At 40.6% G+C, this 20,286-nt stretch overlaps 1 protein-coding gene across 1 annotated transcript in view; it reads left to right on the top strand.

Annotated features, from left to right (window-relative positions):
• The first annotated feature begins 5,278 nt into the window (after positions 1–5,278).
• The window catches only part of LOC131447835 (uncharacterized), a 28,484-nt gene continuing 13,476 nt past the window's right edge, over positions 5,279–20,286 (top strand). Inside the window, exons 1-4 of the mRNA XM_058619915.1 lie at positions 5,279–5,666; positions 5,906–6,011; positions 15,507–17,745; positions 20,011–20,253. Coding sequence (XP_058475898.1) covers positions 17,336–17,745; positions 20,011–20,253 — 653 coding nt within the window. The 5' untranslated portion in view covers positions 5,279–5,666; positions 5,906–6,011; positions 15,507–17,335. The remainder of the gene's footprint in view (positions 5,667–5,905; positions 6,012–15,506; positions 17,746–20,010; positions 20,254–20,286) is intronic.

Here is a 20,286-nt window from a genome sequence, read left to right as displayed (position 1 = left end):
TCCTCCTTTTCTTCCTCTTCCTCCTCTTCTTCCTCCTTTTCTGCCTCTTCCTCATTTTCTTCCTCTTCTTCTTTCTCTTCTTCATCTTCATCCACTTCTTCCTCCTCTTCCTTCTCTTACTACTCTTCTTACTCGCCCTGTCATCTTCCTCCTCCTCAGCCTCTTCCTCACTGCTTCTTCTTCGTCTTCCTCACCTCTGGGTGAACATGGTCCCACTTATTTACTCTCTCTCTCTTTCATGTTTCACGCTTGTTTACTCGTCACAGTTTTCACCTCGTGTGACATATGGAGACGATGTGTCGCCATCTGCTCGCCCCTCCCTCCCTCTGTCTGTCTGTCTGTCTGTCTGTCTGTCTGTCTCTCAACCACATCATCACATGATTAAACTCAGATCATCACCCGTGTGTGTGTGTGTGTGTGCAGTGACTCGTTTTGAGGCTAAAATCAGTTCTTGTGTCGTGTTGTCGTCACTGACCAACGTGTGTGTGTGTGTGTGTGTGAAGTAGAGTAAAGATCACTCACTCCTTCACTTTAAAAGCAAAATATTTCATAGTTTATTCTAATATTTGTTAAAAACATGTTTATAAAACGACTGAAATCTAATTTAATTTTCAAGAACAAAACAAACAAATAAAATTCATGAAATAGTTCTGTTTAAAGCAAAATCATAATAATTATTCTATAATTGTATTTCCACTCAGAATGACAATAAAGTGAACCTTCAACTTTAAAATATACACTTTATATGTATTTTTATTTTAATAAACAAATATATAAGAAGAGGAGAAATGTAATAATGACGATAAAAAGCCGCTGACAGCGCGGCGTCAGCGGCTCCTGCCCTACATTCTGCCTGTTTGACGCTCATCCGTTCATACATGTTACCATGGAGACGAGCGATGGTGCTGAAGCTGAGTCTGGAAAACGCCCAGAGAAAGTTTTTTTCTCCTTTTTTCCCCTCAGCCTGTGTCACAGTGAAACCACCGGGGGCTCCACTCAGCTGCTTCCTGTCACAGCAGGGCCGCACCAAGCCTTCATGATAACTTCATATCACAGCCTGTGACCTCCTCTTCCTTTAACCCTTAAAAAAAACCTTAACAAAGGGACACCTGTGTTTAAAGTCCCGTGGAAACGTTCAGTATGTGTTTTTCCTTGATTGTTTAGAATTTTAACCCCTTAAAATAAACCAGGATTTATAGCAACATAACTAGATACAGTTTATAGATGTGTAGATGATGCAGGGTCAGGAGGTGAAAGGTCAGAGGTCACAGGAAACAAATCATCTCGTCACAGACACTAAGTCACTCCTCATCCTCTCATCCGTCGTCCAGCTGGATCCTCGAGGGCATCATTAAAGGGTTCATTTTCTTCATCACCTCACATCCCGCTGCTCCCCCGCGTCCCCCCTCCCTCTGAATCATATCTGCTCCCCCACATGTTCTCCTGCTGCTCCTCACTGATGATGATGATGATGATGATGAAGGTCACTCTGAACCTCCTGCTCCATTCATTCAAATTGACACGTTTTAATGAGTTTGTTCATTTACGAAAACGTGCAAATCGCCAAACTCCAAATGGCTGACTTCCTGTTGAGTTGAGGCCGCGGTCCCCACAGACATTTTTGTTTTTCTTGGTCTGTGACAATGTTTCCAACAACTTTTGAAAAAATTTGGTGCAACGTAGCTTTGGCTTTGTTGTAGCGGGTTTTCACCAACGTTTAGTGCCTCACAACTGACGTCCTTTCAGAGGGAAATACGTGCATTTCTCTCTCTTTGGAGGTCGACCGACACACACACACACACACACACAGGGATCCGGTTTCCTTCTCGGTTCAGTTTTGGTGTGTTTGGTCCTCGGTGGATTCCAGCGAGGCTTTCAATGATTAACCATCGACAACTGACACTGAAACTGCTGAAATGGTTGAAACGACACTCGCACGCACACACGGGGGAAAGTAAATATTTAATTTAGCGTGCTGCACAGAATTGATCTCCTCTGGTTTATTGATCACAAATCCAGTGGCTGTATTGATTGATTGATACTTTGACTGCAGAGGATCCTGGTGTTGTCCATCTGCAGGAGCTTCACAAGCACATTTAGCACATTTTCCATCTTCCAGACTAATAATGTGTTGTTGCGTCCCCGGGCTGTGTGATGTGTTGTGATGTGAAACGCAGATTAAAGCATCAGTCGTCGTCTTTGGTGAGGGAACAGCTGGCAAACGCTCAGCTCGATGTGTTCCAGCTCCTCTGGCTACTCCTGCAGAGAGAGAGAGAGAGACCAACACGTAGCTTCTCCATCTGTGCTTCCTCCACATGTGTCTCTTACTGCGAGAGCTCACCGTCGTCTTTGCACTTGAACATTTTTAAAATATTAATATTTATCTGCGTGAAAGACAAATGAAAACGCTGTAGCTGAGATTTAGAGTGATAAAATGATTGTATCCGCTTAATCTACGTCAGTTTAAGTCTACGACATCTTAGGAACATATTCACGTCTTTATCTCACTGTGAGACAGACTTTTCCAACAGGAAACTGAAGTTTGTAAACACTCACTCTCCCACACCAAAGCCCATAGAGAAATCCAGTGATTTTAGCTCACTGGGACACAGAAGCTGCTGCTCCTCTGCTGCCTCGTGTGGTCACTCTGTGTCTCTGAGGTCAATCTGATAGGATGGGATTTCAAATGGCAAATCCTTAAATGTGTTATTTACATTTGAAGTCGCTGGTGGAGGCAGCAGCGGCTCAACAACTCGTGTGTGTGTGATGTAAAAATGAGTGTTTTTCTCTATGGACTTTGGTGTGGAGGAGCAAAGGAACACACACTTCAGCTTCCCTGTTCCTGTGGCTGCAGGTCACGTTTATGACCAACACACAAACAAACACTCGTCATCCCACAGTGTTTAAAAACCCCTGGAAATGTAACTGTTACAGAGACAAGAAAACAACTCTGGGTCACATTATAATTATTTAACCTCCTTATAGATGTTTGTGCCATCTTACACAAACATGACAAGATGCATCCTGTTCTGTTTACATGTTGTTAAATGGAACTGAACCATGTTACCAAATGTGTAATCTGGATCAGATCTGAATGAAACTTAGGCAGATGGTGGAGTCTCTGATTCTGCAAACACGCACCAAATTCCGTTCAAATTGGGTGAGTTTTGACTGAGATATGTCAGAGTTTTTCCACAGTTTTGCCCATTATAAGTGATTGGGATTTGTTGACCAGGTCCATCATGGTCTGTGACTTCATCAGTGTGGGGACATACTACTGTCAATCAATTCAGATTTAGCCACCAAAATAATTTTATTTATTTTTATTTTTATGTTTACCATTATTTAGTGCTATATAAGGTTAAATTATAGACAATATATAGATATTAAATGAATTTTGAAACTACTAATGGACAAACCTTAAGGTTACAGCTGCATCATAACTACCTCTTGAATATATATATATAATGTCAAGGTGAAAGTGTTGTACAGATTTACATGTTTTATATATTTTCAGTCAGTGAAGTCAAAGAGTCTGAGTTCATGACGCTGAGCCAAGAACAGGACAAAAGAAGAAGAAAAAAAAATCATAATTAACATGTTAGAGGTAGAGGTTGCAGTTGTCAAGGTAACTGATGACAGCGCGTTATCGCTTGGCATCCTCCCGCATCCTCTCGTTTTCCTCCCATTCATCAAGCAGCCATTCAACAGCACAAGAGCGTGCAGGAAGCTGAGGGCGACCAAACCCAAATTCATTTGAAATGCTCTGTTTGTGGTGAACACGGTGTTTGTTACACAATCTGTGGAATTCATTATAATAATAATAGGTGATTACAAAGGGGAGGGGAGTGGGGAATTAATGCCTAAAATATACTTTTATCACTGTTTATTTCCTTCTTTCTTTTTGTCAAGGGTTGTGACGATATCAGTGCATTGAAATTTCAATTACACATTCATTGTGTATGATATTAGGATACTCGCTGATTCAGATTATAAACTATAGTTTACTCAGATTATATTCTCTATAGTGTAGATACATTCTTTGAGAAGTTTGTAAAATTAGGGTAGAATGAAGCTAATTTAGCATGTGATTTTATCTAAATTACAATAGAATTTAGCCCAAATTTTACGTGTTCTAGATAAACTGGGCGAGAAGTTAGTCAGATTAAGATAGATGGTCATTAATCTGGGAGAGAGGATAGTTAAATTAGTATTAAATAGCTAAATCATCCTAGATTTTTAACTGGATTAAGAGAGAAACATCTTAAATAGCTAGCTAAATAAGGAAAGTCAGTAGCTAAATTGGCATGCTTGCTATTGAATTCTGGCTAAATAAGGTTGTATTCTCATTAAATTGAAAGAGACGCTAGTTAAATTAAGATAAATGCTAGTTAAACTGGGAGACGGGATCGTTAAATTAGGATTAGATAGCTAAATCAGGCTAGATTTGACCTAAAACTATAGGAGAAAAACATAAATTAAGATACAGCCTAGCTACATTTGGAGAGAAGCTCCAAATATTTAGCATAAATATTCTACCTAAATTAGGGTTGAGGGTAATTAGTAGCTAATTATTATTATTATTATTATTGTTGTTATTTTTGTACTTTATTAATTCCCTTAGGGAAATGCTCTGCATTTAACCCATCCTAGCACGTATTCTAGCTTCATTAGCACTGAATTTGGGCTAAATAAGTAAATAATTCTAGTCAAATTGAAAGAGGTGCTAGTTAAATTGGGCTATGGTAGTTAAATTAAAGCATATTTTAGCTAGATTGGGAGAGAAACTAGTTAAACAGAAGCCTAATTGGGATATTTTGTGGGCACGGTAAAAGCTAGCTGAATTGGGATGTATCCTAGCTAATTTGGCAAAAAAAATTAGCTTTAAAAACCAATGAATGTTAATATATATGCTAGCTAAATTAGAACACATTTAGCTCAAATCTATGATATATGATAGCTTACTTAGGATAGACGCTAATTCATTTAGTATATACGCTAGTTAAATGACAAGCTCATTTATTTGCGATATGTTAAGCTAAATTAGGACATATTTTTAGTTTGATTTTTATTCCATGAATATTTACGTGAACTGTTCGCAGACACGCGAGTTTTTGATCAGAAGTGATTTTAAAGTGGAGGATTTGGTGGATTTAGTCTCCGACCCAAACACGGGTCAGGACCGTGTCGTCCAATCAGAGGCGAGGACACGCAGAGACTCATCAGCGGACCTGAGTGAGAGCAGCGTCAGTCTGTGAGACGTTTACGTACACACACATGCACACACACACACACACACACTCGGAGCCGTGAGACGTTCACACACCGCGGCGACGACACGGAGATTTAACGTGACGGAACTCAGCGGAGAAATATTTATATTTTTTAACAGAAAAACGCGTCTTTTCGCTGCTTTTAAACGCTTCCTTTGTGTGTTTTTTCCACAGAGGAGGGCGAATAACAGCGCGGGGTTTTTTATGATTTATTTTCCATTATATTCATTCATTTATTTATTTATTTAATTTTTACTGCGGCTGAATCAATTTCCTCTTCCAGATCTGGGAATTACAATGAAACATGTAGGTGACACGTTTTTCTCCACTTCTCCAGCACTGGAATCACAATAGAGGATCCACGCGAGGACGACACGAAACACACGACAACAGGTAACAAAATAATAGTAAAACATAAAAAAGAATGTATGTGAATTATTGTGTTTAAGTTGAATTAAAGATGGGGAAATAAAGGGATGAGTGTCGTAGTTTTACATCATCAGGTCTCGTTTTTCCATTGATATGAACTTAAACGCATCGTTTGCAGCACATTTGAGCCTCGTGGTGCGTTTATGGCACTGTTATTAGACTGTTTTTTTTAAAGAAATCGCATCATGTAAATGTGTTCGCAGGGGGTGAAATGGTGACGGGTGCAGCATCTATAGCATCAGCATCTATAGCAGCAACAGCAGCAGCAACAGCAGCTCCCTCTGTGCTGCGTTCAGGGACAAATAACAGGTATTTCCTGCCTTTATTTCCCCTTTTACTCTCCTTCATTTTGTCGGTGGTGCAGTGTGTGTGTGTGTGTGTCACAGAAAGGCTTTGATAACATCACATGCACAGATGCGCGCACACACACACACACACACGCAGTGTGTGACGCCTCAGCATTTAATGCAACACATCCCTCCCATTTTGTGTTTGCAGCAGCAAACACTTGCATGCAGTCACCCAAAGAAATGTGTCTGTTTTTAATGCTTTATTCATACTGAAAGACAGAACACACACACACACACACTCACACTCACTCACTCACTCTGAGCATAATTGCCTCATGAATGCTAATACATCACTGCAAACTAAAGTGCTGCTCCCCCCCTGCACTGCTGCTGCTGCTGCTGCTGCCACCACCTCATGGTCTTTATCTAACTCTGTACATTAATTATTTAATACGTACAAATGTGTACAACAATGCACAGAACAACAGGTGCAACAAGAACCGTGTAAAACAAGATCATTGACAATTAAAAGTGTGAATAATTGCAATTATTAAAGAAAGGAAAGAGAAAAGTCAACATTAAATCACCAGATGAGTTATTTAATTGTGATTTAAAGGGATTTTTAATCACGATATAAATCAAATCTATATCTATATCTATTATTCTTTTAATTTGCTCCACCATTAGGTCCACAAGCTGTGAGTTTGAGACCTTTTGACACACCTCAAATAATAATAATACTACGAATAACAATAATACTAATAATAATAACACTAATTTCAAAGGAAAATTATACAAATACAAAATGATTAAGACAAAGAATAAAGCATGTGTTAAAATGCTGCTTTTTAAAAAAATTGACTGTAAAACAGTGTAAAAGGGGGTTCTATATCAGGACATAAATTAAATCTATATTTCTGTCAGTTTGTGGGTGATATATTTTATAAATAATTTGTGTATATTTAGAGTGTAAATCCTGATATAGAAGATATATGTGGATATAAAGCTGTTGTTTCTCTGGACTTGTGCAAAGAGAGTGACAGTCTAAATAAAAAAAATAAATATAATCCATTCATGATCTGTAACACATGATCTTTAAATATAACCTTACACTGTGTATAAATACGGTAAAATTCTGCTATAATTCAAATAATAAGTACCTTTTTTTTTAAATATAATTTGTAAAATCCATGTATTTTCTTATTAATTTGATTTATATGTATATATATATATCTATACATATATATAATATTTAGTGTTTTTTCTAATGCAACAGCCTTTAAAACATCATTACAGATACCTCCAAGTGTCCACTTTATTAGGAACATTTGCTTGTTATTGCAGATACAATCATCCAGTCACATGGATTCATGTAGTCATTGAGACGTGATAAAGTCGCTGCTGCTGAAGTTCATCACCGTGTGTGACAGCAGTAAAGCAGATTTAAGTGACTTTAAATGTGTCTTTAATGGTCAAAGCCAACAGACCGGAAACAACGGTCAAATATGAAGACGCTAAAGGTCAAAAACATGAAGTTCTGTCTCATTCTGTCGCGCTGTAACGACAGCGTGCGTGCACAGTGTTTCAGTACTGCCCCCTTCTGGAGTCAGAGAGCTCCTACGTTCACACACACACACACACACACACACATGCCATCACAGTTGACGTACTGGCTCTTTTATGGCGTTTCCATGGTTTTATACTGACAGTGCTGTCAGGGAACGAGTCCAAACATCGCTGAATTGAGCAAATACGATAAGAATAAAACTAGAACGTGTTCCTTTTCCCAGGAAAATGCAGTGGGGAGTGATTGGTATTTCCAACTGTTTACTTTCCCTGTTCAATTCCAACCTTTATTTTCCTGTTTGCTGGGTTTTTGGACACAAACTCATCCCACAGTTCAACGGAAACGGCCTGAAACGATCTCCTTCTTTGCCGTTGTCATAGACAGCATCATTTAGGGGGGGTTCCTTCTGAACGGAGATATTTCCGTCTTTTAAAACTCTGTAGTACATACGCCAGGCCTTAAGTGGCGCTGTAACGCTGGTAAACAGTTTCATCTAAAACACAGGAGAAGGAGAAGGAGACCAAGTAAAGACCTGAAATGGGAAAACGATAGATGGGATTTGCTGACTTCTGTTACCATCCTTAACTCCTTACCAGGATGTTGGCACACATATGTGTCATTACTCTAACTCCTATAGACCATAATATCTGGGAAATTCAAAAACTACGGACTGGCAATCTGTCCGGACTGTGTGATCCCCGCCTCTGCCCTATGTCAGCTGAGACTGGCAACCCTCATGTGGAGGATAAAGCCATAGAAGATGGATGGATGGATGGATGGATGGATGGATGGATAGCGGAAAAGCAGAGAAATAGAGCTTTGCACTCATATACTTGTCATGACGACAGGACCAATCACAGAAAAAGTGATCCAGGCGATACCTGTCATCATGATGGTCATGCGAGGGTTAAAGTATGAAGTCCTCTTCGCCTCCAGTGTCCTCACCTTAAACTACCTTTGATCTGTTAGAATCATCAACCTGTTTGTGGCTTTCATCTACGACTGCACGGGAAAACATAATTTATACTCTATAATAAAATATAGCACGAGGTCAAGAGGAGACGACGAGTCAACCGAAGACACAGAGGCTAACGTCAACGCTAATGGAGGCAGCAAATGGACGCCAGCTGCTGTAAAAGCACCAAGAACAACAGAACTCGTCATCCGTCGCCTCATTTCTGCTGAGAAGATCGTCCCGCCGCGGCAGCGTGTGAAGACATGTGTACGGACGCGTCCCTCGACTCCAAGTGTCCCATCTGTTTGGACACATTTAACAACATCTCACACCTGGAACCGTGTTTCCACAACTTCTGCTTCCGCTGCATCAAGGAGTGGTCCAAGAACAAGGCCGAGTGTCCGTTATGCAAACAGCCCTTCAGCGTGATCTACTACAGCATCAGATCCGAGCAGGACTTCAAAATGTACGACCTGCATCTCAGGAAGACCAGGTTAGTCGGAAACGACGGCAGAGTCACGAACGACGTCACCGAAGACGACGACGACGACGTGATAAACCTCTGGGGGCAAATGTGCGGACAAGGGCTTCTGTTTCTGTTTTTTTACTGTTGTTTGTTTTTGGTCTTTTTGGGGATTTTGTTTTTTTTCCTATCAAGATGCAGGACGTACTTCTAGACCAGGACTTTGTCCGTCCTCAAAAATCCTCCCCAGATAACACACATTTGTCTGCTTTGACTCAACACAGTTGAGGCGTTGGATTTCTGGAACGGGTAATTTGGATTGTATGCCGTCAGAGAAACAAACCATGGCCACACGCTCTGCGCCCTCAGGCTGAAGATTGCAGAATTGGAGAAGAGAAACTCAGCTCGATCCAGGATCCAGATCTTCTTTGTCTTCACTGAACTCATATAAGTCGGATCGTTAATGCACGTGTTCCTCAAAGTTGTTCTGTGATTTTTCATTTACATCGGAACCCTGAAGTGTCGGAGCTGACAGTGATGTCACCTCCAAGTTCATGGTGTTCCAGAGAGAAGTCAGAGTAGCCATTGTTAGCATTAGCAGTCGATAACAACCTCTACGCGGTATTTGGTGCAAACAAACTTTTGATTTACCGTGAAACAAATAAGAAAGTCTGCGTTTCTGAGTTGGAAATCTGAGGTCCCCGTGACCTCGGAAATACAGAGTCCCAACTACGAATGGAATGCAGCCCTCTCTGGCTACAGCAGAACCACAAACAGGCCCCGCCCACTCAGGCTGGTTCTTCAAAACATAGATTTTCTGATTCGTGTTGACTTTGCTGGAGAGATATTGATGAAAAAAGAAATCCATAGACTGATCTTTGAATACTTGACATTTCTTGACTTTCGTGACCATGAGAGTCTTGCGTGACTTGCAAGATTTCTAGCTAGTTCTGGTGTCATGATTGTTGTCCTTCATTTGAACCACAAAACAACACAACATCGGCATTGTCTTCTCCTGACGAGCAAAGGGGGCGCGGAGGTCGGCCAAGCTGTGCTCACAGCGCCCTCTACTTTGTGATTACCTCTAACTGTTTGAACTTTAGTGTTTAACTTTGAATTATCACCTGTGACTGTACTCTAGCCCTGTACTGTGTGGTCATATTAAATAAATCAATGGAACTAGTTTGGGGTCAATTTTAAACGGTAAATATTCTTTTGTTTGGTTCAGTTTGCAGCATCTGGGAAAATCTCTATTACGATGAAGCAAAATTGGTTTGGAAAGCACGAGATTTCCTGTATGTCTGAAGTCTGCGATGTTTTAAGTATGTATTTGTCGTTTTATCTCACTGTGTGTGTGTGTGTGTGTGTGTGTGTGTGTGTGAGTGAGATGTTAAAATCACTGGTTTACAAACTTCAGTTTCCTGTTGGAAAAGTCTGTGACAGTGAGATAAAGACGTGAACATGATCTTAAAGATATCATAGACTTGTGGATTTTAGTAGACAAGCCTTTCGTTTGTGGACTGTCCCTTTAAGTACATTTCATAACAAACGACTTAACATCGTCAAACACAAAGGACATTTGATGCTAATGATTGATGGTTTAACTTCAGTCATTTTGTGCTTTTGCTGAAGTGTACTTCATACTGTGTGTGTGTGTGTGTGTGTGTTTGGGCATGTACTCGTGTAGGTGGTGTGTGTAGGTGAGTGTTTGTGGATGATATCACCTCACATATGGTTGCAGGGGCTGTGTGTGTGTGTGTGTGTGTTAGAGCCACACACCCACAGAACATGAGCCTCAGTGGTTTCACACTGAAGTGAAGCTGCTGCAGCCTCACGTCCTCCACAGCTCATGGCTGTTTGTTTGGATCTTCACCTGCAGCAAAATGACAGACTGGACCTTTAAATACAGCATGTGTGAAGGCAGCTGTGGGCAGTGAACGCTCATTTCTCTATAAATAAACTCTGATTATTTAACAGCTGCTCATCACAGCAGACACAGAGGGATGTTTCAGTCTTTATTGACTGAATATGACGTGTATACATCAGGACAATATTTAATCTGGAATGTAAAATCTAAAAAAAAAGCTTGAAGAAATATTGATTATATTGCGATTTCAATAAAATTTTGGTTAATGGTTCAGTCCTATGCAAAAGCCCAGATTGACTCCCAGATGCATGTATTATGCTGAGTTTGAATGAGTTTCAATGGGACATTTTTGGCACTTAACGGTCTGAGTGTAACACTTTTTTGTACACAGTGGAAAAACAGAGAAAGCAACTTGTTTTAAAGTTGTCGCTTTTCAAGCACAGTTGATGATACAGATTCAATTTGGTTTGTGAGCGTCAGGAGGCTTTAACTGCTTTAACCTTAAACTGCCATTGTTTAAAAAACGTAATATGTATCAAAACTTGGGTTTGGGTGAAAAAAGTCTGAAGTCTCCTGACCCGTTTAAAGTTTCAACCAAAGTGTGACGACACTGTGAGGCTCCAAAGTGGGCGAAGGTTTTCCATTCATGTGTATGTGGAAATTATGAGCAGTTTGAGATTTTTAGCAAACCATTCCCGATCAAAGCGCAGGTTTTGATATAAGTTGCTAAGCAGGCACTCTGAATACACATGCATGAATATGTATGAATGAACACATGAAAGCGCGTAAAGTGTCAGGAGCTCAGTATTTTCTCTGAGCGTACAAACGTGCCTGAAAATGGCTGCCGTCTGAGCCGACACCTTCCTGTTGGCTGCGACTTGGCTCGGTGGCGTGGACGCGTGCGAGCAGACGGAGCTCAAACACCGTGTTTACTTTTACGCCTTGTGAGGGAAAATGAGACGGAGTGAGAGCGATTGTACAGCTGATGGACGTGCTGCAGTGATGATGTCTCACTCGTTCACTCATTCACACTGTGTGTGTGTGTGTGCTTCACAGTTATGATGAGACCATACGGTGGAGAGTCAATGAGAACATTAACACATGGACACAAACAGTGATTCACCCGCTCACGATTGATTAAAGACACTTGTTCTTGGTGAAGATGCTTATTATCAGACACGGTTTACATCCTTTATTCTTCACAGCCTGTTAAAGGGATAGTTCAGCAATGTCAACTCACGTCTGTGATATTTAAAGATTCTGTTTATGACTTTATTTCACTGCAAACTGAAGGTTTTGTGGCTTTGTAAACAGAAAATCAGTGATTTTAACATGTGATCCACTGCTGCCTCCATCACAGAGGTCAAATGTCTTATTTTGTCATTTTTGACATTTAAAATCCTTCATTCAGATTGACCTCAGTGACACAAAGCGACCACACGAGGCAGCAGTAGAGCTAAAATCACTGATTTTCTCTCTGGGCTTTGGTGTGGGAGAGTGAGTGGTTTATGGACTTCAGTTTCCTGTTGGAAAAGTCGGGAACACGTTCTTAACAGCCATCATTTCCAGGTTTGTGAAACATCGATATTTATCTGACATGTTACGGACAAATAAGCAGCTCTGAATACTGAAGTGAACCCTGACTTATATTCAATTATATTATATCATAAATGATATTAGATGTTTTTCCAAAACAGTTCAGACTGAATCACGATGTGTCATCGCGTTTCACCGTCAAACATGTGGCAGAAATAAATCATTATGACATTATGTTGTGTCACATTAATGGAGGCAGAGGCTTCACCAAACACAAGCATCTGAAAAAACAGGCTGCATTAATGGACTTTATTTATAAACCAGTTTTATTCCACTACCACCTCTGCTCTCTCTGTGTGTGTGTCTCTGTGTGTGTGTGTGTGTGTGTGTGTGTCAGGACCAAGGGCAGTGCACTGACCTTTATGGACAGAGTTCACTGTGATGACTCTTCTGCAGTCTCTGTTATTATGCTGCTGCTGCTGCTGCTGCTGCTGCTGCTGCTGCTGCTGCTGCATGCACTGGCACAGTTCCCAGCATGCTTCAGAGAGAGAGAGAGGGAAGGAGGGAGAGCAAGAGAAAAGGGGAGGGAAAGACCAGAGTTTTAGGTGTATTTTTATGGTGCATTCACAGCGGTCCTTCTTAATCGATCTTAAAGAAATTTACCAGGTTTCATGAATGCATCTCATAGCTGCTGCTCCTCTCAGTTGTGAACCCCCACGGAAGTGCCGACATTTACGAGGGTCATTGAATGCATCGTGTCGCTTCTTTTATGATAAATGACGTAATATATGACCAAATAAAAGTAAATAAATAAAACTCTTTCTGTACTTATGTATTCTTTTCTTTATTCATTGATTAATTTGTTTTTCTTTATGTATTCATTTGTTAATAAAAGAAAAAAATTAAAGTCAAATTCTGTTGTAACACAAAATAATCCGACTTAAAGGTGAAGAAGAGTTCATAACTGAGCTTTCATACACACACGTGTGTTTTTATTCAATATTCTACATATTTGACTTAATTCCTGTCTTGAAGTGCAGTAGACGTCATAGATGCTCCAAACTAACTCTGAGACGTTACTTTGTCTCGTGTCATGATGTCGACGTTACATATAATAAAGATAAACATGACGTTAAAGAAAAAACAAAACAGCAAAATGTCTCTTTTTCTTCTTCCTTTGTTTTTTCACTCTCTCTCTCTTTTCATTGCTGCAGTGCTATTCTGAGTCGCTCGTCCCACGCACCAACACACACACACACACACACACACACACCTCCCAGTGTGTGTGTGTGTGAGTGTGTGTGTGCGTGCAGACACATAAACACATGTTGACAGATGCACACACACACACACACACACACTCAGTGACCACTTTATTAGGTACACAATAGAGGTGTCCACAAACGAAGACATTTCAAACACCACAGATACAGCAGAGACACACGCGCTGTGTCCTGGAGACACAACAGCAGGGACACAAATCCATACACCTGTGTGTGTGTGTGTGTGAGAGACACACACAGAGACAAATGACCAGACTCAGCATGAAGACAGGAAAGACAGAGACAGACAGACAGACGTGGACGATAGCAGAAACCTTTTAACATAGGCCACTTCCTGTTTCCTGTGGTGAGACTATTGAAATCACGTGAGACTTGAACGTGATAGTCTCGCGTGACTGCGAGATGTTAGCTAAGCTTTGTTTATTTCCCTTTAATTTTACTTTAAAAAAAGAAGAAAAAAACATAACTTCACTTCCAGTGATTGTTCATTTTAAATAAAAGCTAACAGCTAATTTATCGTAGGTCAATTTGGTTTTTTATCCTAATTTTAGGATTAAAGAGACTCACATCTTTTACAATTCCCATGCTTTAGTTTTGTGACAGGGAAGAGGAAACGTGCCACATGAGGACAAAACAACCTGAATTCTGAGGTTTATAATAATCAATAATAATAATGACTTAGATTAAAGTCATAATTCTGATTAAAAAAGTCTCATTCTCATTTTATTTTTAAAATTCTGACTTTTTAAAACCAGAATTCTTACTTTAATCTCAGAATTTTGACTTTTTAAAATAAATATGAACATGAGGCCCAAATGAAAATCTCCTTAATTACACCGGTTAGTGAGTATAGAAACAGATCTTTTTCCAAATGAATAGATATGGAATGAAAATCATAATTTTATTGTCCTGCAGCATTTAACCTTCATTTCTTTATGGTTTCATTAAACCTGTGGATGCTCAGTCTGTGTTTCATCCATGAATGGACACACGTGTCCACGCCTGTGGTCCATATTCAGACTCACAGTACTTGGTTTTTATTTTGTGATTGAGTGAATGTTGTGCTCGTGCAGAGGCAGCAGACGCTCAGCTGTGACTCAGCAGGACGCTCCTTAATTACAACATCTGAGGAAACGGGTCGGAAAAAGCCCGGAGGGTTGGAGCCGCGCTGATGTGAAGTCACGCTGTCACATTGTCACTGCAGTGTCCACAACCCTCCAGCAGAGGGCGCCGCCTTATTTACTGTGATCCAGGAAACGCTTCCTGTCAAACATCCCTGTCAAAGAATGGAACGTCTTTTCATCTTGGACGTTTATTTTGCTGAGTCATGATGGAGACATTATAAATATGATACTTATTAAATATTAAATTCACTGTCAGTTAAAATGTGTTAAAAAAAAAGTATTTGATCATTGTGCTAACGATGCTCCCAAAATAAATCATGTCAGTTTAACTACAGTATCTTAAGAACACGTCCACGTCTTTATCTCACTGTTACACAGACTTTACAACAGGAAACTGACGTTTGTAAACCACTCACTCTCACACACCAAAGTCCAGAGAGAAAATCAGTGATTTTAGCTGTGTGTGTGTGTGTGTTTACAAACTTCAGTTTCCTGTTGGAAAAGTCAGTGTAACATGAGATAAAGACGTGAACATGTTGTTAACAAATCGTTGGCTGAAACTGACATAGATTTAGTTATAAATGACTAAAAGAGTAAAAATATTAAACTCAATAATAAACATATTCTTAAAATGTCCTACAGCCGTTTATCAGAACAGATTTTATTTTTGACACGTCCTCCTCTCTAACTCTCTACATGTTGTTTTATTTCTCCTACAGTGTGAAGATCGGTGGATGTGAAGCTGCGAGTTAATACAGATTTCTGCTCCAGCGCCCCCTGGAGGTTTCCTGAGGGATTTCTCTCTTTTTTATTAATATTAATAACAACAACAAAAATAATAATAATAATTATTATTATTATCTCCGCTGCTCTCCTCACTTCACATCATTCCATCGGGGGAGTGTTCTTCTCCTCCTCGTCCTCCCACTGTGTCTTTTCTAAGAAAAACCAAAACCAGGCGCCAAACTGAAGCAAAAATACAAGGAAACAGAAGAATTAATGGAACTCTAATCGTCATCATCTGTCTCATTAACATCAGCTTCTCAAACAACATCCTCACCGCCGCTGCTGCTCTGAAAAGTTCGGAGATTCATCGTCTCCGTCTTCCAGTCGTTTCTTCCACGCGTTGATGTCTGAAGACTAAACCCCTCCCCTTTTTATGGAATCCCAGTGACCTCTGTGACCTCCTTCCTTATCTTCTTCTTCTTTGAGAAACATGCAACTTAGAACCTGTCACTGTTTTCACACGTTTGGTGGAAGAAGATCCGGTTTAAAAATCTAAAGCCATACTGAACATCAGCCATAGCAAGTGACCACATTTATGGAAGAACACCTGACGATGTTTGGAGTGACGCTGGGTCGCGTCGCACATTCAGGGAGAAGAAGAAGACGCTGAACCGGTCGCCCTGTATCGGCCCGCGTGTCGGCCCGCGTGTCGGCCCGCGTGTCGGGTTTCTCCCGCCGCCCGCTTTCGTCGCCGCCTCGCAAACGTTCCCCCTCGGCGTTGACGGATGAATCCGGACATTTTCATGTCTGTTCTGTGGGCAGAACCTCGCTGCCCCGCTAGAACCGGGCCCAAGCCGTCCTTCGTCCTCTTCTGCTGGACCAAGCTGAACTCGGAGCAGAGACACTCGCGCGAGGGAATCGAACGCACATAAGATATCGGTCCTTGTCGTTTGTTGGTTTTTTCTGTGAATGTTTTTCCAGAACCGATCTCTGTTGTTGAGTCGCTGCGAGACGGACGTTTTCTTCTTCTTCTTCTTCTAGCATGAACCTTTATCAGTGAAACAAACACACACACGCAAAGTCTAAATCCCATATTCTGCGATCACTGAAACCAAAACTTCAAGCATTTTCACCTTTACTGCTCATTTAAAGTTACACTCTGTGCCAAATTCAGACAGAGAAGCTGCCACTTGTTCTGTTTACTCACACACACACACACTAGATTTTTTTTAAATAAACAATTTGTCCGTCTTCACGTTCAAAAGTGCCAAATCTTCCTTTGTCCGTTAGAAGTGGTCAAACAAAAGCGTTAAAGGTCAAAGTTTACATACTCGATGTTTACAGACTCTTCACTTTCTTACGTGAACATTTTTCCATGAACAATTCTTTCTTTTTTGACGGACTTCGGTCGTTGTTTGACGAGTTTACATTTCTCTCGTTTACGAATAACAGAAACAAAGAAACGTCACTGCCTGTGTTTTCTGCTGCCATAACAAAGAAAAACTCATCATTGATTATTTTCCGATCAATAGCCATTTCACAGGAAGTTCTACTCGGGCCAAAAAAACGCCGACAAACCTCATTGTTTACAAAAGCTGCTCAAAGGAAGGATTTGTTTACATTACGACGAGGGAGTGAAATGCGAACTTTTGCCCAAAAAACGTGAATCTACGCTAGAGTGTGGACAAAACAGGAAGTGACTTTTTCACACCGAGGGTTTTTTTATACACGGAGACGCCGCCATCTTGGACGAGGACGCTAATCGCTAACAGTGCTAACTGAGCTGTCTGTTGTTTTTTTACATTGACTCAGAAAGTTCACGATGAGACCTTTAATTTCGAGAAGGATGTTTCGCTCGTCGCTAGTTCTCTTGTTTTTCTGCTGCCTTGCTGTTTCCACGGTAACCATCGCCACAGTACGACGGGCTAGCGTCAGGACTCTGACCGGCGGTGGCGGCGGCGGCTCGGCTAAAACCAGCGCCACCTTGTTCCTCCTGACAGGCTACAAGCCGCCAGTGCCGCCGCCGCTGCCCGCCGGACCCAAGGTGGCGCCAAAAGCAGCCGAGGTGGAGGACGGGGAGGACGATCCCCCGGCGGTGGCCGAACTTCCTCCGAAGCCCCTCCCCCAGACCATGTTGCCGAGGAACATGACGGCTGACGCCCTGAAGCCGCCGCTCATGCCGGCACAGGTGGCTCCGCCTCCAAGACGACTGGTGGACATGGACGTGTGCAGGTACGACCGTCGCTAACATCTAAATCTAACCATTTACAGGAGATCCCTGAACTTGATTGATTTGTGAAAATGTAGGCGTGGCCAACCAGATCTTTGGAGATACGTCAACAAAAACATAGGACTAAAAATTAAGCGAATAAAAACATATGAAATGTCGTAAGAATAATGCTGCGTTCTGTGCACTACGACAGAATTATGAATTTAAGTTGTAATAATATCAGAATACAGTTGCGATATTACCAGAATTATGTTGCAATTTTACGTGAATAAAGTCTCGATATTATGAAAATAAAGTCGCGATATTATGAAAATAAAGTCGCGATATTATGAAAATAGTCACAATTTTACGAGAATAAAGTTGCGATATCACCAGAATTATGTAGCAATGTTACGAGAATGAAGTGAAAATTTAACAAGAATAGTCACAATATCATGATAATAAAGTCGCAATATTCTGAAAATAAAGTTGCGATATTATGAATGAAATGTAAGAATAATGCTGCGTTCCATTTATGTCGGAATTTCCAGCTGAGAAGTCGCAAATGCAAACATGTCGCTCTGGCCCTTGTTAGCTGGACGATGTATTTTGTGAAGTTCCAACTACAAATGGAACCCGCCAACAGTTTTCTGACGTTTTGTGAACCAAACGATGGAATTGAATGAATTAAAGGTGAAATTGTCAACAAAAAAATAAATACAATGTCAGAGAAAATCAGGATTACAACCGGTTGTGTGTTATACAAGTCATCTGTGTGTTGTACACAGTCAGCTAAAAAATTATCAGCCTCCGACGTTAATTTTGTGCGTTGTCTAATTTCCTTCCGTGTGTGTGGTGTGTTGATAAAAGTCAACAGCACTTCACGGTTCCTCTCCTCGGCTGCGGCTCACAGGCGTCTTGCTGTTGCTAGGCAACAGGTCATGGGCTCTAAATCAGTTGTGTGTTGGCGAGCGGCTGCTGCTGCTGCACACGGCAACAACAGACGCTTTCAGGCACTCGAACGCAGCACGATAACAACAGATCTATAAGTTACAACAAGCTCTGAACTGTCACTTTAAACTGGAATGATGTTAAACTGAAATGATGTTTTTTTTTAAATGTACAGTGATGTCACATCACAACAATAACTAAAGGACTGTTCCTGCATTTTACTGCTGTTTACTCACGGAGTCTGAGGAACAACCACGTTCACTACGACACAGAATTATCAGCCTCACTCAATATATTAACGATATATATATACGATAATAAAGTCTCAGTGTTACGATAATAAAGTCTCAGTGTTACGATAATAAAGTCGGAATGTTACGATAATAAAGTCAGAATGTTACGATAATAAAGTCTCAGTGTTGCGATAATAAAGTCGGAATGTTACGATAATAAAGTCTCAGTGTTACGATAATAAAGTTGGAATGTTACGATAATAAACTCGGAATGTTATGATAATAAAGTCTCAGTGTTACAATAATAAAGTTGCAGTGTTACGATAATAAAGTCTCAGCATTACGATAATAAAGTCGCAGTGTTCCGATAATAAAGTATCAGTTTTCTGATAATAAAGTCTCAGTGTTACGATAATAAAGTCTCAGTGTTTCAATAATAAAGTCTCAGTGTTCCGATAATAAAGTCTCAGCATTACGATAATAAAGTCGCAGTGTTCCGATAATAAAGTATCAGTTTTCTGATAATAAAGTCTCAGTGTTACGATAATAAAGTCTCAGCATTACGATAATAAAGTTGCAGTGTTCCGATAATAAAGTCGGAATGTTACAATAATAAAGTCTCAGCGTTACGATTATAAAGTCTCAGTGTTACGATAATAAAGTATCAGTGTTACGATAATAAAGTCGGAATGTTACGATAATAAAGTCGGCATGTTACGATAATAAAGTCTCAGTGTTACGATAATAAAGTTGGAATGTTACGATAATAAACTCGGAATGTTATGATAATAAAGTCTCAATGTTCCGATAATAAAGTTGCAGTGTTACGATAAAAAAGTCGTAATGTTACGATAATAAAGTCTCAGTGTTTCAATAATAAAGTCTCAGTGTTCCGATAATAAAGTCTCAGCTTTACGATAATAAAGTCGCAGTGTTCCGATAATAAAGTCTCAGTGTTCCGATAATAAAGTCTCAGTGTTACGATAATAAAGTCGCAGTGTTCCGATAATAAAGTCGGAATGTTACGATAATAAAGTCTCGGTGTTACGATAATAAAGTCTCAGCGTTACGATAATAACGTTGTGACGTGTGTGTGTGTTTCAGAGGCTACTTTGATGTCATGGGCCACTTTGACAGCACCTTTAACTGCTCCAAAGACAGCTACATCTACTGCTGCGGCACCTGTCATTACCGCTTCTGCTGCGAGCACCAGAGGAGCCGCCTGGACCAGGACTCCTGCACCAACTACAAGTCCCCGGACTGGGCCGAGCCTCTGGTCCCCGTCACTGTCCCCCCCAACAACAAGCCCGACCCGGACTTTGAGACACTGCAGCAGCAGAACAGCAGGTGAGGGGCGGGGCTTGGGTAGAATTATTCTCA

Source organism: Solea solea, chromosome 20 (assembly GCF_958295425.1).
Source record: "Solea solea chromosome 20, fSolSol10.1, whole genome shotgun sequence".
Lineage (NCBI taxonomy): Eukaryota > Metazoa > Chordata > Actinopteri > Pleuronectiformes > Soleidae > Solea > Solea solea.
This window is presented reverse-complemented; position numbering and strand designations above follow the sequence as displayed.